The following is a 25,281-nucleotide window of genomic DNA, read 5'->3' as shown; positions in this document are numbered from 1 at the left end:
AAGACCCTGAGTTCGATGTGTAGCACTGCCCCCCTCCCACAAAAGAGACTCTATTTCTAATTCAGTTTTGCTACAACCTGAAAGCATACTTTCCTATTATGTGTACCTGGAAAATTTGGTATTCATATGCTTTTGTTTTAAAAGACTTAAAGCTTTAAGAGTAGGCAGGGGAATGAAGCACCAAGTATCTTGTAAGACATTTTTGTAAAAGTGAATAGTGAAGCTGCTAAGAATAGAAAGTGGGGGGCGGGGTAATTGTTTTAATTGGAAAAGAAAGAATGTAGAATCAAGAGCTGTAAGAAAGGTAGACAATGCTTAAGAAAAAAGGCAAGGGAGATCGTAGCTTTCACAGTTGGAGCGAAAACTTAGACGGCCATGCAGACCTGAAGAGCAGGTTGGCAGCTTCTAAGCAGTCCTGTACACCACAGGGCAGCTGTCTAAAAATCATTGGTAACAATGCTTTGTGTCAAACATGTCTAAGTGCAGTTTTGTGATAGTTCTGACAGCTCATTTTGGCCTAGAAAGTTTTCTAAGTGTATTATAATAAAAATACTGAAACACTGTTTTTCTCCAGTTGACACTTTGTATAGCAGTATATGTATTATATGATTAGAAGTATGGCTGGGTGGTGGTGGTGCACGCCTTTAATCCCAGCACTCAGGAGGCAGAGACGGGTGGATCTCTTTGGAGGCCAGTCTGGACTACAGAGCAAGATCCAGGATAGGCACCAACTACACAGAGAAACCCTGTCTCAATAAATAAATACACAAATAAATAAATAAATGATTAGAAGTGGGAAAATAACACTTTGAAACGGACAGTGGTGGGGATATCCATTTACTGTCAGTACTCTGAGATAGCATAGATGACTTTACTGAGAAGGGGGGCAGTGATTGGATAAGATGCTCTTACTTGTCTCCATTTAGATACCAAATAATAATATAACACAAAGGAGACAGCTGGACAGAGAACTTGAAAGTTAAATGCTGTACTTGCTGCTGTGGAAGCAGCCCAGTGGTAAAGCATGCCCATAGGATTCTGCGTTCAATGTCCAGTACAGCAGAAACAAAGTGATTATTATGCACAGAATTACACGTGTGTATATGAACTATTTTGAAAAACTGTGGGAAAAGAAGTGATGAAGCTTCTGATGGGTTGATTAGCTGTATATGTTTAACCTACAGGAGATCTGAATCTCAACGTGGTAGCCATGGCCTTGTCAGGGTACACGGATGAGAAGAACTCGCTCTGGAGAGAGATGTGCAGCACACTCCGATTGCAGCTCAACAACCCGTACCTGTGTGTCATGTTTGCCTTCCTGACAAGTGAAGCGGGGGCTTACGACGGGGTCTTGGTAAGTGCTTTGCTTTCCCCAGACGCTCCTTTGAATTACAACAGCTTTGCTCTTTCTAATTCTGTTAATACGGATTTTAGCCACAGAACCGAGACTATTTCATCCTTTCCTGAAGGCCTGAGCTATAGAAATGTACAACTATAAACATGTACACGTATTTGCTGTGTAAATCGTGTGTGTGAGGTGTATGTGTGTACAACTGATGATGAGTCAGTCAGTTTTGGCTAAGGTGTCCATACATCTTAAGTTAATGTTGGTCATTTTCAGACAGTTTCTGTTTGGAAAACAATTATATAAACACCCGGTTTACCCCGGACTGCGTTTGATTTAGTCTTCCAGGTACTTTAGTCCTGTGTGTGAGCATCATTTCTTCCTTGTCATGAAGTGTGGTTTCCTTCCCCGTTTCAGTTGTTGAGTCAGGAGCTTCACATCAAACCTCTCTGCTTTGCATTCTCTGTCTTCTTTCCAGCGATGAAAAGAACTTTCTCTGTTAAGATTTAGTCCTCTGTTTGCTATTAGAGCATTTCTTATAAAAGATGCATTGCTTCAGTAATTGGTAATCTATAAGATTTGTAAAAACTTGCCGGGCGGTGGTGGCGCACGCCTTTAATCCCAGCACTCGGGAGGCAGAGCCAGGTGGATCTCTGTGATTTCGAGGCCAGCCTGGGCTACCAAGTGAGTTCCAGGAGAGGCGCAAAGCTACACAGAGAAACCCTGTCTCGAAAAACCAAAAAAAAAAAAAAAAAAAAAAGATTTGTAAAAACTTGTATTTTACTGAGCTATCATACTGAAAATTTAAATAAATGTTAGTGTTTATTTTGTCAGTGTCCAGTTTATTTTGTCCATTTCTTTTAATAAACTTTTAGTAAACCTTTCTGAACTTCAAATTAATATCAAGGAATGTTTATTTTTAACTGTTATTACTACATTTGTTAACCAGATTTTTAAGTCTTGTGTTTGAGCTAACAGGATACTTACGGCAAGTGCTAGGGAATGAGACTGTTTAAACATTACATTTTTGTGTTTTAATTTGTTACCTATCATAAGATCCCTTCTTCTCTTATACCAAAAGGGAGAGCCGAGAAGGAAGGTCATATATCCAAGCTATTTCAAGAATGTATGTAATTTGATGTCTGTGTACTTTCATTTTATTTTTTATATTATATTTATGTGAGTGCTGAATTTAGAAGCCAGGTAAAGAGCCAGTCTTTGTTCTGCCACAGTTTAATCTTAGCTATTCAGTTAACTTTCAGGGCTCTAACTTTCTCAGATATAAAGACAATAAAGTGGGGATCAACTGAAAGGAAAACTTCAATAGAATGATTTTGATAGAATTTGCATCTTTTTGCTACCTATAAATTTTTTTCTTATTGCAAAATGACTTGTACATTTCTAAATTTATAGTAATATTTTCAAAGTAATTTTTTCTAATACCAATTAATAAAATGTTGCCTCTGAAGAGTCTGCTGCAAACCACCTATATTGAACAGAAGTGTCTGTTTATAGGTTTTAGGCTTTGTGTTTAAGAGTTATAGTTTTTTTTTTTTTTAAGGTAGGTTTATTTTTATTTTGTGTATGTGCGTGTTTTTCTGGATGTATGTCTGTGTGTTATATGTGTGCTTGGCAGAGGAGGCCAGCCAGATGTGAGTCTCAGATTCTCTGGAACTGGAGTTCAGGTGTTTGTGAGCCACTGTGTGGGTGCCGCATAATTAAACCTAGGGCCCCTGGAACAGTAGCCAATGTTCTTTTTTTTTTTTTTTTTTTTTTTTTATTTTTTTATTTAAGAATTTTTAAAAATTCATTTTCATATCAACCACAGATTCCCTCTCTCATTCTTCCTCCTGACCCTCTCCCAACCTCTCCCCCCCCCCATGACCCATCTCCCATCCCCTCCTTTAAAAGGATAAGGCCTCCCTCCCATGGGGAGTCAGCAAAGCCTGGTACATTCAGTTGAGGCAGGACCAAGCCTGGAGGCAGGACTAAGGCAGGACCCCTGCATCAAGGCTGAGCAAGGTATCCCACCGTAGGTAATGAGCTCCAAAAATCCAGCTCATGCACCAGGCATAGATCCTGATCCCACTGCCAGGGGCCCCTTAAACAGACCAAGCTACATGACTGTGTCCCATATGCAGACGGTCTAGTCCAGTTCCCTGGAAGTTCCATAGCTGTTGATCTAAAGTTGATGATTTCCTGCAAGCTTTGTTCAGTTGTCTGTAGATTTCTCCATCATGATCTTGACTTCCCTTGCTCATAGAATCTTTCTTCCCTCTCTTCAACTGGACTTCTGGAGGTTGGCCTGGTGCTTGGCTCTGGGTCTGCATCTGTTTCCATCAGTGACTGGATGAAGTTGCCAATGTTTTAACCACTGAGTCATCTTTTCAGCCCCAAGTTATTAGTATTCTTAATAAAATCTGTACTGGTATACCCAGTTCATTGATTTCCTACATTTGGTGATTAATTTTATGTTCTTCAAAATTGATTGCTTTGGAAGAAGGATTAGACGTGGCTTATAGTTTATATTAATATTATAGAAGAATTAATTGATTTTTAAAATATATATAACTGAATTAGGCAGGTCTGTGTTTGAGAGGTAAATCTGTACTATCAAGGACAATGACCTTAATACTGTGTTTCCTAATAGTAACATCAGAAAAGGCTTCTTTGGCAATTGGTGACTCTTCCAACATCTGAATATATATACATATGAAAATGTATTTATATATATATATATATACATATATATATATATATTTGTAACACATGAAAATAAACTTACATATTAGGTACATATTTAGTCTCTGTAAAAAATGAAAAATGAAGGCATGTACAATTGTTTGTTTATTTGTTTTTCCAGTATGAAAACAAAGTTGCAGTACGTGACAGAGTAGCATTTGCTTGTAAATTCCTTGGTGACACTCAGGTGAGAACTGACTCAGTTCTATATTTGAGGTGATTACTGGTTACTATGAATTATTTTAAGAAACTAATCTTTATATATCATTATGTACCTGAAAATTTTTATATAAAATCTAAAAAGATAATTATTACATTGAAATTATAAGTATACATGTAATATCTAAATTTGTTTTAGAATGTTGACTTGGTGTTTTAGTTTAATTTTGCTTTTAGAAGAAAAATTAGCAGATACAAATTTTAAATTTGTTTTAGTAATGCTATACACGGATCTTTGATTTCAGTCCCTAAACACTTCCTGCTGCCTCTGAGGGCTGTGAGGATGAAACACACACAGATGCGTTGTAATGCTGTTGTAATGACAGCGTTGGGGAACTGAGGAAGAATGTTGGCTGGGGTTTAGAATAGGATGAAATTAGACCATGTAAAGGAAGTAGTTTTTATTGATGATTTTCAACATGTCATTCCAGTTCTATGATTCTGTTTCATACTACCACGAGAGACAAGAGGACACTTCCCTTAGAGTTAGCCATCTATAATCATAGGAAATGTCAGTTTTGAAATGATTCTGGGAACTAGTTAGATAGCACAGTTGAAAAACTCAGTGGAATCCCCTAGAACCTGTGGAAATACCTGCCTGGGTGTACGCATGTAACCCCAGGGCTGGGTGGCAGAGAAGACATCTGATGTCAGTCTCCGGCCTCCACACATACCCTTGCATACATGTCACACTAAAATAAAGTGATTATGGATCCTGTAGTGGAACTTGAAATAGATGTAGACTTTTTAGTACATGTCTAGATTTTGGCAAGAGTTTCTGTCTTAAAATGTTTTCCATCAAGAATAAAATTGTTCTAAATATAGTAATTCTCAGTTATAGAATGTGTAGTGAAACAGATTGCATTAGAAAAATCACTTTGAATTTTTTCAGTTAAATAAATACATTGAAAAGCTGACCAACGAAATGAAAGAGGCTGGCAATTTGGAAGGAATCTTGCTTACAGGCCTCACTAAGGATGGAGTGGACTTGATGGAGAGTTATGTGGATAGAACTGGAGATGTCCAGACGGCAAGCTACTGCATGTTACAGGTTAGTGCAGTCTAACACTGGTCTTCAGAGCCAAAATGCCAAGCCATACTCTGCATGGCGTTTATCTCCTCAGCTAAAGCACACATGCTCTTTTCCTTGCTTAGGAGTTTTGGTCTGTAGTTTGACCTTGTTGATCTGTTGAGGACTTGGGTTGTATCTTACTGCCCCTGATCTCATCAGCTTATCCAGGTTTTTCTTTCAGTCTGAGAAATACTTGTCTTGACTGTATCTGAGTTTATGTGAAGCTCAGATGGAACCAGAGCCTCAGGTCAGAGGCCAACCCATCTTCCATGAAGGACTCCCTCCCTTGATGTGAACTGTGGTTTCATTTGAACAACAGAAGAGAAGTTATACTTCAATTCTTTTAACCCTTAGTGTCCTTTTTATTACCACCAGGGTAATTTTAATAACTAGTTCATCAACATTTTTTTTCATTGCTTTAACAGTCCAGTGGTTAAACCAGATTCCAGGAAAAAGGTGCTTTCTGCTTTACCTTTGTGGGAAACTTGAGGTCTGTCTGCTACGTCCAGTAGCCCTCCAGCAGTCGCCTTTCGTGCATGAGCGCCTCTTTCCTTGGTGCTGCTGCCTTCTTTTTATGTGCAGGCCTGCATTCCCTGGGTAAACCAGTCAAAATGTGCTTGCCCCTCCCTTCAGCTTATATAAAACATCAAGCCACCACCCATGTGAGCAAAGGTGTTCCGCCATACAACTTTTCTCATTGGATGAGATGTTTGTCTTTTAAATGAACTACTGATATATGGCTACAGAGTACAGATGGGTTAGTAATAGCACAATTTGAAAAATGTTAAAATGTAAACAATCAGTACATAATGTGACCTTTAAAACATCTAGTCTGACAATTGCTGCTATTCAGTTGAGATGTTTCCTCTGTGTATATTTAATTAGGTTAACTCTACTATCAGGCTGTTTTCATTTGGTTTGTCCCCTTTCCTTTTGTCCCTTGGTTTTTCCTGCCTTATTGTGTACCCATTGCTCCTTTCTGTATTTCCCCTTATGTCTCCTATTGGCCTCTAGCTATGCCTTTCTTGTCTTTTTGTTAAATATGATGCTCTGGGTCTCCCAATATGCATCCAGAACTCATCTGAGTCCCATTTCCCTCATACTGCATTTCACACCTGACGTATCGTACCAGCCCCCCTTTCCTACCTCACATCTAGCCCTGGGCTTCTCTTAAACTTCACATTTTACATGTATTATGACAGTGTAATTTTATTTATGCATCTTTTCCTTTGTCCAGCCATCATATATTTTATTCTATACTTTATAAGCTCCAACTTACAGTGTCATTTTTGTTTTAGTTAGTAATTTGTTTGTTCTATAAATTATAAAAAGAAAGGAATTACAGACTTTTATTTGTTTGTTCATTACTGTTCCTAGTGTCTGTTCCTCCTGTGGATATGAGCTTAATTTTCTTTCATCACCTTGTTTATTCTCTAGCATTTCTTGTAGTACAGGTGATGGCCCAGCTTACATTTAACAGAAGCATCTAGTTCATCTTGGTTTTTCTTGCAGTGCTTTAAAGAGATGCTTTTATATTCATCTGGCCTCTTTGGTTCAGATGAGACATTAGTTGTTTTCCTTCCAATGTGGGATGGTTCATTTCTCCTTGGATTTATTTCAAGAAGCCCTGTGATTTTTCAGGAAATTGTTTGGGTCTATTATTTCTGATTCTTTATCTCTTCCACACTCTTGTTCTCCTTTTCTTCTTGGCCTTTCTGTGCATAAACAAGTTGAGCCTGGGGTGCTGGTCGTTTTCTTCTTTCCTTTTTATTACTTAGCTCCTCCTCTTCAGTGGGACTATTTCTTTTCCTCTTTTCTCTTGTTTGGAGACAGGTTCTCATTGTGTAGCCGTGGCCATGGATTCATTATGTAGGCCACGCTGGGATCAGCCTACGTCTACTTCTGGGTTTCTACTTCTGGTGTGCTGGGTTTAAAGGTGTGTACTTTCATGCCTGGCTTCAACTGGAAAACTAATGTTGGCTTGTTTATTTGTTCTTCTCTCTATCTCTACCCTTGGCCATTAAACTTGCCAGGAACTTTTTTTTCTCCTATATCCATAAGTATTTTTAAAAATAAACTTTGTTATAGTTTATATACCTTATTTACTCACTAGTTTAAGGGATTATTTTCCTTAAGTCTTTTAAGTGTTTTTCTTTGAGCATATTTCTTTGAATGTGCTACATACTGCATTAAATCTTTCTTCTGTCAACTCTGACATTTATATCTGTTTTAGAAATATTCTTACTGGTCAAATTGATGTTCTGAATGAGAAGAACTTTAAAATAAACTTAGGAAAACCAGTTCTTGTTTCTCATTAATGCCTATGTACATTTCATATTTAACTTATGTGAAAAACAACATTTCACTATTAGATATGACGGGCAAGATTCAGTATTAGTTTAAATGTCATTAAGTAGTTTTGATGTATAATTTGGATACATTATAAGCAGAGTTTTTGAATCCATAAGTTTTAATACTTAGGACAAGAGGACTTTTTTCACCATTGACTGCATTAGCCAGGAGGGTGGATAGTTTTCCACTTGCTCTGTAAACTCAAAAAGGAGTTCCACTTCCTGGCCAGGTATGCTTCATAGGTGTGTGCCAACGCCACTAGTGAAGTCCAGCTTAGGGCAGAGTGCTGAGGCTTTCCTCATTAGGAGCCAGTTTCGGGGGGAAAAGCCATTTCTTCTGAGTTACTCATACCATGTTAGACCCAGAATCCTCTGAGTTAAACCAGGACATTGGAAATATTTGAAACAATTCATGGTGGTTTTTGTTTTTGTTTTTAGGGTTCACCTTTAGATGTTCTTAAAGATGAAAGGGTTCAATATTGGATTGAGAATTACAGAAATTTATTAGATGCCTGGAGGTTTTGGCACAAACGAGCTGAATTTGATATTCATAGGAGTAAGTTGGATCCCAGTTCCAAACCTTTAGCACAGGTAAGTTTCAGAGAGAATTAAATTTAATGTGAGCGTCAGATTAGTGAATTATCACCCATTCTTTTACTTATGTTGAGTTTTTCTTATTGTCTTTGTTCCAGAACACACTTCGTTCTTAATTTTTTCCTGTTTTATTTTACTTTTTTGTTTCCTAACAATCATTTTGTACAGCTGACCTATACTTTGAGATAAAACAAAGGACAGTAGGCCCAGATGATCTCAGGAAAGCTTAATTGCTAGGGCTGCCTGAGATTCAGTGTCTGCCAAACACTTTCAGAGTGTCAAATATCAATAATTCCATGTGTGTATTGTTTTTATGTATTATTTATATGCAATAGAGCAGGATTTGGAGGTTAAAAAAATAGAGTAAGTATAGACATATGTCTCTATATGGCATTTTTAATATGAGATCAATTATCACATAAGGTATGTGACATGATATCATACTATTACTTCAGATGTTAAATATTTGGTTGTCTTCACCGTGAGCACTGGATGGTGATGTTTTATTTTTGACGGCAGTTGAAAAGGTGGAGTAGGTGTTTTAGTAAAACAGTATTGTGCTGTGTGTTACTAATCTGGAAGAGCTGAATACTTTTCTAAAACCTAGTGAGCACCTTCTAATGGCTGTTTTTACCATCTCATCCGCTTTGTTTTAAACGTTTAATGTACTTTTTCAGGAACCTTAATTCCTTTTCATCTTAGAAAAGGTGGTGGTGGGATGTTTTATTTTGTTCTCAAAATGGAACCTGGGGCCTTGTATGTGCTAAGCAGTTGGTGTCATACTGAGCTGTATCCGCAGCCCTCCTCTCTTTCCTTTTTCCTTTCCCTTCCTTCCTTCCTTCCTTCCTTCCTTCCTTCCTTCCTTCCTTCCTTCCTTCCTTCCTTCCTTCCTTCATTTTTTCTTTCTTTTTCTCTATCCATCTGTCTGCCCTCCCCCCTCCCCTCTCCTCCCCTCTTCTCTTTCACTTTTTCTTTCCTTCCTTCCTTTTTTCAGACAAGAATCTTACTAAATTACTCAGGCTGGCCTTGAACTTGTGATCCTCTGCCTCAGCTACCTGAGTAGTTGGGTCATAGGCTTGTCAGGAAGTCCAGCTCAGAGTGTTGCTTTTATAAGCAGATTTTGTTCAGAGGATGGGTCACTGAACTTTGATTTAGTGGTTGCACTTTGGTGCCTTAGTTTCTCTTGTTGTTGATGTAAACAGCTGCCTAACAAGAAGCAGCTGAAGGGACAGCAGTTGTAGGGAAGACAGCCCTTGGTGGTGGGGAAGGAATGGGAGCAGGCCCATGAGGCAGCTGACACTTGCTGTCCACAGTCAGGAAGTGAGGCCAGGCTAAGAAACCTCAAGGGCCATACCAAATGACTTTCTCCAGCTAGGCCCTACATCAAGGCCCATTCCCAGCTGTAGACCAAGTGTCTATGGGGCACATTTTATATTAAACCACATTGGGGTATTTTGTAATGGGCTTGCATGCATCCAATGTCCCTGATAATTACAAAATGTTAGGGTCTAAAGTTCCTAGTATTTCACAAGTATCAGTGGTATTAGGAAGAATGTAATTAAGTAAAGGTAACAGGAAATACCAAATAGTGTAACTGCTACATGGAGACATAAACTGAGAGCTAATCAGATGGATCATTTTGCAAAGTAAAATAAAATTTTAAAACGTATTTTGTTAGTATCAGACTTTATAATTCCATTTTGGTTTGAACTAAATTGCTTTTTTCATTTGCTTTTTAGGTGTTTGTGAGTTGTAATTTTTGTGGCAAATCAATCTCCTACAGCTGCTCCTCAGTGCCTCACCAGGGCAGAGGCTTTAGTCAGTATGGTGTGAGTGGTTCACCAACCAAATCGAAAGTCACGAGTTGCCCTGGCTGTCGAAAACCGCTTCCTCGATGTGCACTTTGCCTCATTAATATGGGAACGCCTGTGTCTAGCTGTCCTGGTATGACATCATTGCACAAAATACCTTTCTGAACTCATTTTTTCTACATAATTCAATTATTGTTTCAAGTAAAATATATATTAATGTCTATTATTTTTTAAAAAAGGCACTTTACTGACAGGCTTGAAAGTTTTTATTACCTCTTTATACTATAAAGTCTGTACATTAAAAGTAAAAATCTGTATTTATGGTAACTCAGGTATTCTCATAGATGCTGGCCAATTTAAAATTGATGACTAAAGCTTAAAGATGAGTGATTTTATAATTATACCATTCTTATGGCAGCTACCCAATATTTCAGATTTAATATTTAAAATTCAGTGTGCTCACAGCTGTTAACAAATACCTTGTATGCATACGGCCTTTTGATAGTCTCAGAGTACTGTCACATTCCTTATGACTTCATCCTCACTTCTAATACATAAACTATTAGCCCAGAAGCCAGGACACTTTTGCGTTCTCAGTTTTGGTCTTGCTATTTTGACAATTATGTAGTAAATAGACGTGGGGTTTTATTGTTCTCTCTTTGCCGAGAAGGGGTTGCATTATGTAGACCAGGCTGGCCTGCTTGTGCCTTCCAAGGTCTGGGATTAAAGATATATGCCACCATTCCAGGGATGATGTATGTTTTTAATGATGAAAAATACCAGATATTTTTTACTCTTTACAGTAAACATGGGAATTACTTTTTTTTTTTTTTGGTTTTTTGAGACAGGGTTTCTCTGCGTAGCTTTGTGCCTTTCCTGGAGCTCACTTGGTAGCCCAGGCTGGCCTCGAACTCACAGAGATCCGCCTGGCTCTGCCTCCCGAGTGCTGGGATTAAAGGCGTGCGCCACCACCGCCCGGCTGGGAATTACTTTTTGAGAACAGCAAATAATGGAATATAATATACTTGATAGCTTTGAACATTCCAGTTTTGTAACTTGAAAATGATACTAATGTCAAAAGTCTTCATCAAAAAAACATTTTGGCATGGGCTGGGCATGGTTGAGGATACCTTTAATCACAGCATTCAGGAAACAAAGGCAGACAGGCAGATTTTTGTGGAGCTCACATCCAGTGTGGTCTAGATAGAAAGTTCCAGGACATCCAGAACTATCTCCATAGAGAAACCCTGTCTTTAAAAAAAGTTATTTGGCTATTTATTACACTGATGTAATGAAGAAGTGGCCATTGTGTCTTTTTCCTCCATATGTAATGTTTACATTCTAGTATTTATGACAGTGTCTTACTATGTTGCCTTGCCTGGCCTAGAACTCATGACCCTCTTGCCTTGGCTTTTGAAATACTGGTGTTACAGGTGTACATGACCATAACCTCAGTGTTTGGTTTAAATATGAATTGAAGGTTTTTATTTTATGCTGAATGCTGATTAGTTTTTATATAGCCCCAATTATGACAAGAATGTAACAATTTGGAGCATCTAGTAGAGTGAAAAAATAAAAGAAAATAAATCATATATCTGTGAGAATGGAGATATATCAAAGTAGTTACATTTAGTATAGCCTTTGGACCGTAAGTCTCAGGAAGTTATAGTGAATATTTGCCTTCTGTTGGGACTACAGTTCATTTTTTATTACATATTAACTTTTTTATCTTTTCTAATTTTGAAACATGTATGAGAAGATAATTACCTGGAATTGAAAAAAATTAAATCATAGATAGTTCAAGCTATTGTGGAGACTAATAAATGCTGAATACTATGATTTATTACATCATAATATTTGTTTCAGAAATTTCTCCCATACTTGGTTCTGAATATAATATAAGTTTATCTACTTATTTACATATTATGATAAGGCTGATGCACGGAGCTGAATGAATCCAGGAGCCTCTTAGAGCGCATGATGAACAGTAAACATGGAGCATGGAGAACTAACATAGAATAAAAAAGAAGGGATAATATATTTTGAGGAGTAGGGAGTGGTCCACAGACCCTGTGTCTAATTCCAAAACCTTTAGGAAGATCTGAGAGTCCAGAGGATTTGTTTGTTTGTTTATTTTGGCTGACTGGGAACTCAATTTGTAGACCAGACTGACTTCAAATTCACAGAGATCTGCCTGCTTCTGCCTTCAGAGTCCTGGGATTAAAGGGCTGTACCACCACACCTGGCTTCAGAGGATTTTTAAAAATGAATTTATAATACTCTCATTTGACAATAAAACCTGGTAAAAATGAACAAGACTAGTAAGATTTTTATTTATTTGTGAATACCCACATGCTTTCTTGCAAAAATGCTACTGTACTTAGTTACAAATATATCTGGCTTTCTTGATGTGTTATAGAAAGTATATTTGTTCTGTATTACTTTTATAAAATCCCCAAGCATTTTGAATTTTGAAATACTTTATCCCGTGAGGGTAGAATAAAATGTATTTTACATGGAAGTTGTTAGGAATTTTGAAAGAAACATTGAAAGATCTAGAAAGGCCACTCTCCTGATGCTTGGTCAGCTTTACTATGTTATGATCAGGAAAGCCTTTCTGTGTCTGGATTGATAAGGGTGGTAAGTGTGGGTAAGTTATGCTGAACAGCACATGCCGCCCCAGTGGCATAGGATCTGTCTAGGAAGTGCATTCATAGGAAGCAGAGCCCAAAAATTAGGAGCCTGAACATAATCCTAAGGACTATGATACAGTAACTAGAGAATAGTGAATTTGTTCTTTTTATCAGAAGAGTCTTAGCTCCAAAATTAAACAGACTTAATAGAAATCAAACATTGTCTCCCAGTTTAGAAATACAAGCACACAGACCTCTCTTGGGTGCTTTGCCTGTACTCAGACATTATATCCATCATACTTCATGGTCCTAGATGTCAGTGTTCATGAGCTTATTTAGTGAATCTCTCTTTCTGTCTTGTGTGTGTGCACACGCGCACACACACACACACACACACACACACACACACACACACACGCTGAGCACACATCTGCCACTGAGCACAAGAGTTGCATCATGTTAAACTCAGTTAAGTATTCAAACTCTATTAAGAAGTTTTAATTAGCATAAGTTTTAAACATTTTACAAATACTTGTTATTCAAGTCCTAAAAATAAACCACACCTAAAAACCTGTGCCTTTATAGAACTTGTAAATGGTGACATATTTTTTTTTTTAAAGCTAGATTTTATAATGATTTCCACCTTTTGTTAGTGCATGGGTGAGACTCTAATTTCCAGATATTTTGCATTGGGTATCTTCTTAATTCACTATAAATCTTTAAAAATTTGAACACACTTGATCTTTAAACAAATTACCTCTTTGGCCGGGCGGTGGTAGCGCATGCCTTTAATCCCAGCACTCGGGAGGCAGAGCCAGGTGGATCTCTGTGAGTTCGAGGCCAGCCTGGGCTACCAAGTGAGTCCCAGGAAAGGCGCAAAGCTACACAGAGAAACCCTGTCTCGAAAAACCAAAAAAAAAAAAAAAAAAAAAAAAAATTACCTCTTTGTAGCAAGGAAGACTTTAGTATGTCAGTTTCATTTAAAAAGGAAAAATGTGCACAATAAGTAGCCTGTTCTAGACTGTCCCCTTTGAAAGTTAGGAGTTAAAATAAAGGAGCTGGAGAAGTAGCTCAGTGAGCACTGGATGCTGGTCTAGAGGACCTGGGTTGATTCTGAGCTTCCATATGATGACTCACAACCATCTGTAACTCCAGTCCCAGAGATCTAACGTCCTCTTGACCACCTCAGTCATTACTCACACATCTGGTGCACAGACATACATGCAGGCAACATACACACACACACACACAGAGTTAAAAATAAATAAATTACTAAAGAGACTTACACAAGCGTATAAAAATACGTATCTCTGTAAATCTGTATTTTCCCTCTGTCTTTTCCTTTTTCTCATTGTTGATTTGTTGGTAAATCCTTTAGAGCAATTTCAGTACAACCACCTCTTAAATATTATTTATACATTCTTTTACCTTTATACCATCAAGAGAAAATTATGGATATTTTAAGAAACTATTCCTAGCTATAAAATTATTCCTGTAGCTATTAAATGTGACTAGCAATGATACAGGTAAATTTTTTATTATATACAACATGTTTTAAAAGGTAATAATTGCTTAGAGGTAACAATTTTTATTTAATTTTCTTGTATTTTTATCTGTAATTGTGTGGGATCTTAAAATATTTTAATTTGCTTTGTTTTTTTAAAACAAAACATTGAGGTAGCCAAAATTAATAGAATCAGCATTTTTTGGAACACAAAATGTGGCATAGCAAAGTAGTGTGTGTAGAAAAGCCTGGAGATGTCCAACATCCTGAAATTTAAGTACTACAGGAAGGGTCAACAAGAAAATATATGTGAAGATGCACATGTATAAACAAATTTTATGTAGTAGTACGTGTCTTTTAATTTTTTTGAACTGAACATGGATGAGTATTTATGCCATGTATTGTGATAAATAGAAATTCCAAGAGTCCCCTTCCCTCCCTTGCTTGAGTCATCGCCTACACCAGTCTCTTTTTCATTTTTGAAAAGGGTCTCGGCTATCCTGGAACTCACTATGTAGACTAGGCTAGCCTTGAATTCAGAGATCAGCCTACCTCTGCCACCCAAGTACTAGATTTTGAAGCATGTGCCACCACAAACAGCCCTATCTGTACCAGTTCTTTTCTTCCAATTGTGTTTTTAATTAAAATATAATTATGTCCTCTCCTACCCCGAACCCTTTCCAAGTCCTATCCCCTTGTACCCTCTCAAATTCATGACTGCTTTTTCTTATTTTGTGTGCTAATTAGATACACAACATATACGCAGAGAGAGAAAAATACATAAATATGACCCATTGATTCCATTTAGGGTTGTTGGTATGTTTATGCTTTCAAGGATGAACATGTGATTCTGAGTTTCTTATTCAGCCTGTTGATTAGATACATGGCCTTGTCATATTTACTTTTGCGTGTAGTTTCAAATTTATGCAGAAGACATGAAATTTATCTTTTCCTGTTTTGATTAACCCTAAACTTCAAGGTTGGGGTTTTTTGTTTGTTTGTTTGGTTTGGCTTTGGGTGTTTTGTGTGTGTGTGTGTGTGTGTGTGATGCTGATGACTGCTGCTGTAATTTATTTCTCACTACCACTGAGTGTCTCGTTCAGGAGTACAGTAGGATTTTCTAATATACTATTAACCATTTACTTTCCAGAGTTTCACTAGGATGAATAATGTGCTGCTGTAAATATTTCATGTCCCCTTTATATATATTTACAGTGTCTCTGTTATAGTTACCTGGAAAGAGAATTGGGTTGTGTTATTGCAAGGTTCTATTTGAGTGTATTTTACCTGTTATTTTTATGTCTATTCAGGAGATAGATTGGTCAGTCATCTTTCTCATGCTGTTTTTGTTATTTTGTTAGCAAATTGTACCAACCCCAAGAAGTACCACATGACTTTTTTTTTTTAATCTTCTTTGGAAGAGTTTGTGTGGCTGTTGGCTTTTGGTAAAACTCACCTGAAACCTGTGTCTAGATTTCTTTTTGGAAAAGTTTTTGACTAGTGTAAATGTTTTTCAATTCATATAGTTTCTTAGTGGGTTTGGATACACTTTTGCATTTTTTTTGTTGACCATTAAAAATATAGGTAAACTACCTGGGTGTAATGGCACAAGCCTTGTATCCAGCCCTTGGGAGGCAGAGGCAGGTGGATCTCTGTGAGTTCTAGGCTAACCTAGTCTACATAGTGAGTTCCAGTACAGCTAGAATTACATAGTGAGACTGTGTCTTGAAAACAAAAAAAACAAATACACACACACACACACACACACACACACACGCGCGCGCGCGCGCGCGCGCGCGCGCGCATGTAACTATTACATATATGTAAGCTATTATTCAGTCTTAGATTTTAATAAAATTGCTATTGCAATATGGTATATGATTTATATTTTAACATAGCTACCCTTTAAGAAACTTAAACTGCTGTGATGTGGCTAATGATGATCAATTTCTTTTCCCATAGGCGGATCCAAATCAGATGAAAAAGTAGACTTGAGCAAGGACAAAAAGTTGGCTCAGTTTAACAATTGGTTTACCTGGTGTCACAATTGTCGGCATGGTGGGCATGCTGGACATATGCTTAGTTGGTTCAGGTAAACAACACTTTTCTTCCTTGATAATCTTATAGTTATAGGACATAGAGCAGATACCCTTTTCAATATGTCAGGCTCTTGGTATCATTGTATTATGTCTAACTGAAGAATTAATTTTTTGCAACTTACTTGCTTATTGACTTAACAAAGGTAATGTTCTGCTATTATCTTACATAATGCTAAACTGTAAAAGTAATATCTATGCCAGATGTGTGGTGGTGCTTGCTTTAATCTCAGCACTTGGGAGGCAGAAGCAGGTGGATCTCTATGAGATGAGTTCAGGGACAGCTTGAACAGCAAATTCCTGGCTAGACATGGCTACATCCTGAGAGCTTACCTCAGTTTTTTTATACTTATCTAAGAAATCCTTTGTATGGATTAAATGTTTAATGTTATTTAACCCTGTTGGGAGATGGGATATTTACAGTTTTTCCTAGCTTACAATTTCTCATGTAATTAAATTATTAATATAATTATACATGCACACACATACACACACACACCTACTACCTTAGTTCTTTCTAGGTGAGCCCCACATAAATCGCTCTTGCAGTGATGGTTCTCAAAGTGAACTTACTGATTCTAAGCAGTGCTAGTGGTCCCGTGCGTTCATTAACACAACAACTTCATGATTGCTGTCTCATTTGTGCTAACCTGAACTCTTAATACACCCTATCCCCTTAGTAACTGTTTTGGTGTATTATGAGTGTGGAAGCCAAAACTGTTCATTTTCAGGAACATTCTCTTCAAAGTTCACCTTGGTGATGGTTTCTAATTTGATGCTCTGAATTTTTATTGTGGGGTTTAATTTATATACTTAGCCCAGTAGCATTTTGAAGATAATTATATAAATGTATTTGTGGATGTAAAGCTTGGATTCCTAACTGTTATTTCACCGTTTTTTCAGGGACCATGCAGAATGTCCAGTGTCTGCGTGCACGTGTAAATGTATGCAGTTGGATACAACAGGAAATCTGGTACCAGCAGAGACTGTTCAGCCTTGAAATGTTACACCTAAAGAGAAACCTTCAAGTGTGGATTTTTTAATAGATGTCCTCCATAGTTCAGAAACATACCTCAGAACAAGTCACTCATGACTTTCCTATAATGGGAAAATAAATCATTCTACCAGATGAGCAATTTGATGTTTGAGTGATTTTGATGTGCTTCTTAGAGTCAAATGCTGCTGAAATAAACATCAGAGCCTGGATATAAGTGCTGTTCAGTAGGTTAAAGTTCATTTGAAAGAACCTTCTAGGTTTTTGTCAAAATTATGAATGTATGTAGAAGGTTTTAGAATAAAAACAGACCTTGTGCCTGTATTCTCAATCTGAACTTGATATCTTTAGATAGAATCTGCACATATTTAAAGCCAAATGGCCAATTCTGTGGTTCAGATAACAGTTTAAGCTTACCCATGCTTAGATTCCATTCAGATAAAATATCAATTTTGACATTGGGAATTAGCACCTGACCCACACTGGAGAATAAATGTTAACAATATGTTTGAGAGAAGTACACACACACACACACACACACACACACATACACACTTAGGGGACTTCCTAATACATTTATATTTTAATGTAAAAATTTTTGACATAGTTCATTGTTGTCTTCCTGAAAAAATGCAAGTTAAGAGTAGGCCAGTGAGATGGTTCAGCATGTGAGGGGGCTTGCTGCCGATCCTGATGACCTGAATTCAATCCTTGAGACCCACATGGTGGAAGAGGTGAATCCACTTACCTCCACAAGGGCACTGTGGCATGAAGCAGGCAGGTGCACACACACACTTAGAAAATAAAGAAATGAATAAAAAAATGTAAAAAGAATGTATCTCACAACTTTTTTTCTTTACAGAAGAAAAAATGTGTGAAATTTCAGGAAAATATGCTAAAGAGTTTTTCTGTATAATTTTTCTCTCTTCCTGTGTTCTGATTTGTCTTTGGAGATTTCTCTACTTACCATACTAACTTAGCGTTCTCACCATCAGAAGAGTTTTCTGAATACAGATGCTTTGCAAGATCATATTTAGGAACAGGTTTAATGGTGCTGTCTGTCAATTTTGGAATCTGTCTTTTTCCAAGGTAGACTATGTGATGTTGGGCAGTAGAAGGGCATTTTTGAAGTCTATTTTAGATACAAGTTGCTAAAGTATGTGCATTGGGGCTAGTTCAAGGACTTTGTTTCCATTGTTGTTTGTCTGCCTAGTTGGACAGATTGAAGAGGAAGGATTTTATCATGCTTCTTGGTCACCTGCCGTGCACAGCAACTGAACTGAATTTTCTGCTAGAAGCCATAATCTTAGAGGATCCTTTTCTGTAGATTTTGGAGGTGTCTGAAGCTGAATAACATTAAAAGCTTTATGTCGGCACCTGGGCTGATGAAAGACTACGATCTAGTTAGACTAGACAGATGTGACTTACATATTCAAGAAAAATGGAATCGAGTTGATTTAAGATCTGATGATACAGAAAGCATAGAATAACATCGGGATTATGTGTGTCTGCTCTAAATTTCTGCTGGGTGAGTTTTCAGATGAAAAACTTGGGAATAATGACTTATTTCTTATAGAAATTGCCATTATGGGATTATTGGTCTTCATAAATCCTACTACTTTCATTTAATTAGAATATTTTCTTTAATATTGCATAAATTAAAATATTCTTTTTAACCTTACTGTATCCTTAACATGAGCTTCAAAGTAATGTCAAACTCTTAGGATGTATATTTTCATTTTTCCTAGAAGTACAATATAAAGTTAATGAAAGGTTTTGATATAGAGTGTAAGATATAAATATGAATTCTATTATGTAAATATAGACTTATTTGTAACATTTTATAGGTTCTCCTATGTAATAGCTTGCTAATATTTCCTCTGAGCCTAACATGCAGTTTATATGATGTCTATTTATCTTGCCTTGCATTGTGTGTGGAATGAAAATAGATTTGAATTATTTCCCCATTTTTTTTATTCCCTAGATCACTGGTATTTGAGACTAAACTCACCAAGATATTTTTGAGTTATTGAGATATTGTTGCCATTGTATACATGAAGTAACAGACATAGGGACATTTTTACTTGTCTTAGACAAAATAAATTATGTCAGCTGACAAGTACATTAGTAGCACACTGATTAAAAGGATGGAGGTAAAGGGCAGAAGGCGTAGGTCATTGGGAACATATGCTTAACATATATAAGGTGAGTTCACAAGGTTTCTTAGTATCACGTGCTCACAAAGGGAGAAGAAAGTAGGGTGCTGTTCACCTATCTGCATCTATTAAATGGGAGGGTCTACATTTTAAGGACTATGGGAAGGAAACAGTCCGAGAGAACACCATGAGCAATAATGAAGTCAATGTAAGTGTTCTTCAAATGAAGTGAGCAAATACATATTAAAAATCCTTAGAAATAGTCAACCCTTTGTCATAAGGTGACCGAAAGCTTTTATGAGTTACTAAGAGGACAAATGCACAGATATATGTATGATGTAGTTCTTCATTTACAGTACAAATGAGAACTTTAATATCCACTATAACAACAAATATTAACATATACATAGGAAATACTGACCAACTATTCAAATAAAGTATATCTTTTTACTAAGGAAGCTCTGTAGGTGAAGAAGAAAGCCTACATGAGAATATGCACAATATGTTAAATATATTTTCATGGAAATTTGACTGTCTTCCCATTGGACTTTGGGTAATGTTTGTCTTTTTGCTATCCAGCATTTATTTTCAATAATAAGGGATGTAAAAATAAATGGAAATGTATATCACCCATATCATTGGCTTTTTCAAGTTAACTGATCAGGCATCTTGTGTTGCCATCATGAAACAGGCAGATGTGATTTACCCTGAGGTAAAGAAACATGTTTCATAAGAGGAAAATTAGTACAGTTCTAACTTATTCAGAAGTCATTTTTCTCAGTGTTGTGTCTAGTAGTAACACTGCAATAACACTATACTTTTAGTCCAGCCCTCCCTCAGACAGGTAGAAATTGCACTGCACTCTCCATTTATGGTTATAAAACTCCTAATTTCGCTGAAGTCACTGGCATATAATTAGATATAATTAGTAACTATCTCAACCTTTTCTCCTCTGTCTTCCTCATAGATTTTCTGACTCTTCTCTTCTGGCTCTGGCCATGGCAGGAAGCCTGCTCCCTCCATTGTTGTATCCAACCTGGAGTACACATACACAGTTCATTACAGTAAGTTCTTTACAGTAAGTGGTGAATTCTCAGTGTGCCCAGATGCCCATGCTTCTAACAGACCAGCAAGCATCTGCATGTCTTGATTGGTGGACACTGTTAAGGTATGATATTAAATGATCATTGGCACCATTATTGTGGAATCAGTGTGTCGGATGAAAGTTGTAGCCATAAGCTCAGTTCCAGCACAATCAGATTCAGAGTCATTCAGATCAGTGTTTAGATTTGCTTTATCGTTTGGACAGAATGAGATTGCTGAGGCATCTGTATCTTTACAGCCAACATCAATCTCTTTCATTTTGAGTTTTTAAAATAATTTTCTAACAATTGAAGGAAACAGTTGATCATAATATCTTCCAAAACATAATTTCCTTACTAATACCATTGATAGGACAATGTTTTTAAATGCTTTGCTTTAGGATTAAGGATAATTTGTATAATGCCAGAAATAGCAATAATAATTCAGCACATAGTCCCTCATCCAATTGATGAAAAGCATGCTTGCCTTAATGTAATTTCCTAACTGGAAATTCAGATAGCGTAATCTAATTAAGTTGGAATCTTAAAACAAAGTCACAAAGAAAGAATTGTCTTGAAATATGTTTGAAGGGATTGATGTCTCAAATGTGAAACAGACATTTATGTATCAATTCACAAAAGCTGTTGGCTTTGTATCTTTTTACTTAAAGAATGTTAGTTTCACTTATGCATGCTTTATATACTTGAGTCTGCAAGAAACCCTGAAGTTTGAAATACCAAATACCCAAATTCATATTTATCCATATTTTTGTTATAGCCATGTTTAGTTAATAATAGCTAAATTAAAGTTGCCATTGTCAAATGTAACAATGTTTTAACATTATGTAATTTTATTTCTAAACAACAAATATAATAGTAGTATTTTGTGAAAAATGAGTATTGCAAAGTTCCTATGTTCTAACTTTAATCAAAGAAAAATTACTTCGTTATCCATTTGGAAATTTACATTAGACAAGAATACTTAATATTTGCACAAATCTAGGTGTACATAAAATTTCCTAAATAGGTGGAGGTATATACATTTATAAATATAAAGCCACAAGTTTGTGGGATATGTCTGTTGCAAAAGAAATATTTTGTCTTAAATCTTCTGACCTTCGAGTCCTCATAAACAGAGCGTAGAGAAGAAAATTACACATGTCGGGTCCATTGATAGACAAGTTGCCCTCCCTGACCTCTGCCCTTTGGGAGACAAGTAGCCAAGGCTGGCCTTGGGCTCAAGATGTTTCTCTGTGCCCCTGCGTGCAGTCCTGCATGCTTGACTAAAGTAGCATTTTTTAAATTTAGTAAATTCTTCCAATGAATGCTGAAATATTGCTCCAAACAGGGAAGGGTATTCCCCACTAGAAAGACAGACACAAACTGGAAATGAATAAGCTGGCACAGGCTCTCAGGGTCATTTGAGACAGCCACTCCTGGGAATGTTCTTAACCTAGTGAGTGAATGATAATTTTAAGTATACTCTGTTGAATTTTGTGGTTTCTGTCTTCAGGAAGTATTATATGGAGTATATGATTTTTTTTCCTTTGGGACCTTGAGGTTAAAACTGTATCATCCTTCCCGGTAAAACATCCTCCCAGAAAGAATCCCCCTCTTCCCAATCATTTATTACTTCTAGTTTGTCTCTTCTACTGGTCTTCACTTGGAGTCCACTTCCACGACGTGAAACATTGAGATTTCTGTATATTTTTTTGCGTGTACATACTAGAATTTGAATATTTTTCTCCAGCAGAGACATTTGAGCAGAGTGAAAATGAATTCTCATAGAACAAAATTGCCAAGCATATGTGACGGAACTGTAGGGAAGAGGCGTACAACTTTAATCTGCACAGAAGCTTAAAAATAGCCCTATGGTGCTTATGCATGAGGCCTGACAAGTGACATTTCTCATTTGGCAGCATTCACCTACAGGCTCCTATCTGTACCAGAACACACTCATCCCTGGGATAAATGATTAATGAGCTGCCTATCATTTCCAGTCCTTTTGTACTGAGTAGTGGAGGCTTCAGCTGATCATGTTCTAGCCATCAGCATTCTTACTGAAACTGAATCTGCCACTCTAGAGTTATGCTAGGACAATCAGCATCTCAATAAAAAAAAATTACAACATTAAAGATAACAAAGCCCTTTCCTGGTCACTGTCCTATCTCTCAAGGAGATTTTGTTATTTGCCATCAGGGAGCGTTATAAAACCTTATGTTCTTGTCAAGATCCGCCGTCTGATGATATCCAGATTTCCAGTTCTTTTTCTGGGCTTTCTGAGACAGGTCTTGCTGCTTAGCCCAGGATTCTTCCTACTTCAGTATTCTGAATATTGGGATTGCAGGTATGCACCACTATGCCTTGCTCGCTCTTTTATTAGTCACTGTTATGTCATGTGACATGTAAATGTATGAGACCCTGCATCTTCCATGGTGAGTGATAATATACCTGCCAAATTATTCTAGATTGACAAGTGATTCTCAGAACTCTTGTATTTGAGCAAGCAGATGTTGGAAGGAGAGGATAAGAACATCATTTAGCTGTCAGGACGATGTGGGCTACAGAGAATGGATCTACATAGCCTATGAAAACGGGACGGCTTGTTTTGGTAAAAAGATACATGCAAGGAAAAGGATGGGACTTAGAACTTGTTTTAGCATCTCTTTCTGCCTCTGGGATTCTTAGCATTCCTGAATTTAAACTGTTCCCTCATTTACTTCTAGCTTCCAATTTCCTTTCTTTGTTCCTTTCTAAATTTTCTAAGATCAATTGTTTAACCTACCTCTGAATAAGATTCACTCAGCCGAAGTACCAGAGCCAAGGTTGATTATGCAGGGATTGGAACCATCCCTATACTTAATGATTCTTTCCAGAGTCTAGCAGTTAGGTGGTGGGTGGTGCTGTGAGTTTTCTGTGTGCATTTTAAGAAGCAGCGAGGGCCGGGCGGTGGTGGCGCACGCCTTTAATCCCAGCACTTGGGAGGCAGAGGCAGGCGGATCTCTTTGAGTTCGAGGCCAGCCTGGTCTCCAAAGCGAGTTCCAGGAAAGGCGCGAAGCTACAAAAAAAAAAAAAAAAAAGCAGCTAGGAAAGGCTGTGCTTTGAGGACTGCTAACTAGAGAGCATTTTTGCCCAGTATTGATTAATGTAGATAGCAGCCATTTTCTTGGATTTGGGGAAATGGGTAGAAAGGGATCCGAGTAAGAACTAGCATTAGGATGATAAGGAAAAAAAGACCGGGGAGGGGAGACAATTTTTCTACGGTTGTTCCTTCATTTTTTGATTCTCCAGTGACAGTTAGTACTCTTTTCAGCCTCTGATGAGCTGGTTAGGCCAAGCTTTGCTGAACTGGGTGGTGAATAAGCAATGAGCACATCCTTCTTTATGCTTGATTCAGATAGCTTACCATTCATACTTCTTCTCAGAACCCTCTGCAGCACAGCATTCTGGGCAGCTACTACCACCTGGTAGTTCATCTGTTGGCCATTTTTAACTCAACTACTTATTTGGAGTCTGAGTAATAGGACATGCAAAATTATAAATGAAGTGGGAGAAAACAAAGGATCATTCTGGGAAGTGTACTAATTGGGTGGTAAAGCTAGAATTAGGTCTAGGGTCTAGACTGAAATCTGGTTCTCTTCTGTTTGTCAGACTATTTTATCTGTTCTTTAAGGGTGTGGCCCTGCTTGGTTGAATATGATCCAGTGGATGACTGCATACCCAAGAGTATATTGCTAACACAAACTCCATGGGATATTAAAAAAAACATGCATTTGACTGGAGGGATGAGATGAAGGTGATCTGGGAGAATTTGGGGGGGAGGGGATAGGATCCAAATATATTGTATGAAATTCTCAAAGAATAAAAAATTTGAAAATATTTTACATTAAAAAAAAATCCAGGTAAGTAGTTCAGTTCAAATCTGAACACCCAAGAGCCAGGGAAGCCAAGAGTGTTGCTTTCAGTCTAAGACCGAGGGCCTAAGAACCAGAGAGCAGGTGCAGTAGCCCAAGTCCCCCAGTCCACTGGCACAAGAAGCAGGAAATGAAGTCCAGAACCAGGCTGAGACTAATATCTCAGTTTGAGAGCATTTTCATGTCACTATAATTATACATGCAACATGTATAACAATGATATTGTGCATAATCTTTCACAAATGGACATTTGTTATAAAATATTGCTGTGTAATTAATATTTTAAAGCCCTATATAATTGGAATCTTTATTTGCATGATTATGTCCATATGAAAAGTTATGGAGTCCAGATGTGGTATATGCCTACAATCCAGCACTCAGTATGTGAAGACAGGAGAATTCTAAGTTTGAGGCCAGCCTAAGCAAACAGTGAAAACCTGTCTCAAGAAAATAAAAAGACAAAAAAATTGAGAAAGTAGTCTTTTAGTAAAGTTTTCAGATCCCATAGAAGTTGAAATATTTAAAAAATAAAAAAATTAAAAAAAAGAAGTTGAAATATTTGTGTCTAAGGTTTTTCATCAATATATTTAGATGTTTTGCCTAAAGCAAGGAGTCTGTCTTTACTTTTCATACAGTGATTTTGCTATTTTAGCATATATAACCTTTTCATTTTAAAGTCTGCTATCTCTATCACATAACAGTCAGGGTTCATGAGTGAGGTAATCCACTCCCTCCTCTGCTGGAGGTGAAATGTTTTCTGATGCCATC

At 37.2% G+C, this 25,281-nt stretch overlaps 1 protein-coding gene across 2 annotated transcripts in view; it reads left to right on the top strand.

Annotated features, from left to right (window-relative positions):
* The window catches only part of Mios (meiosis regulator for oocyte development), a 33,192-nt gene extending 15,507 nt beyond the window's left edge, over window positions 1–17,685 (top strand). For both annotated transcript variants that reach the window (XM_028869848.2, XM_028869849.2), the window contains exons 6-12: window positions 1,185–1,354; window positions 4,209–4,274; window positions 5,199–5,357; window positions 8,168–8,320; window positions 10,063–10,267; window positions 16,234–16,363; window positions 17,271–17,685. In XM_028869848.2, the coding sequence (XP_028725681.1) occupies window positions 1,185–1,354; window positions 4,209–4,274; window positions 5,199–5,357; window positions 8,168–8,320; window positions 10,063–10,267; window positions 16,234–16,363; window positions 17,271–17,367 (980 nt within the window). In that variant the 3' untranslated portion in view covers window positions 17,368–17,685. The remainder of the gene's footprint in view (window positions 1–1,184; window positions 1,355–4,208; window positions 4,275–5,198; window positions 5,358–8,167; window positions 8,321–10,062; window positions 10,268–16,233; window positions 16,364–17,270) is intronic.
* Window positions 17,686–25,281: the final 7,596 nt, after the last annotated feature.

This window comes from Peromyscus leucopus, chromosome 3, assembly GCF_004664715.2.
Source record: "Peromyscus leucopus breed LL Stock chromosome 3, UCI_PerLeu_2.1, whole genome shotgun sequence".
Lineage (NCBI taxonomy): Eukaryota > Metazoa > Chordata > Mammalia > Rodentia > Cricetidae > Peromyscus > Peromyscus leucopus.
Note: the sequence above shows the minus strand (reverse complement) of the source record. Positions and strands in the feature narration are given on the sequence as shown.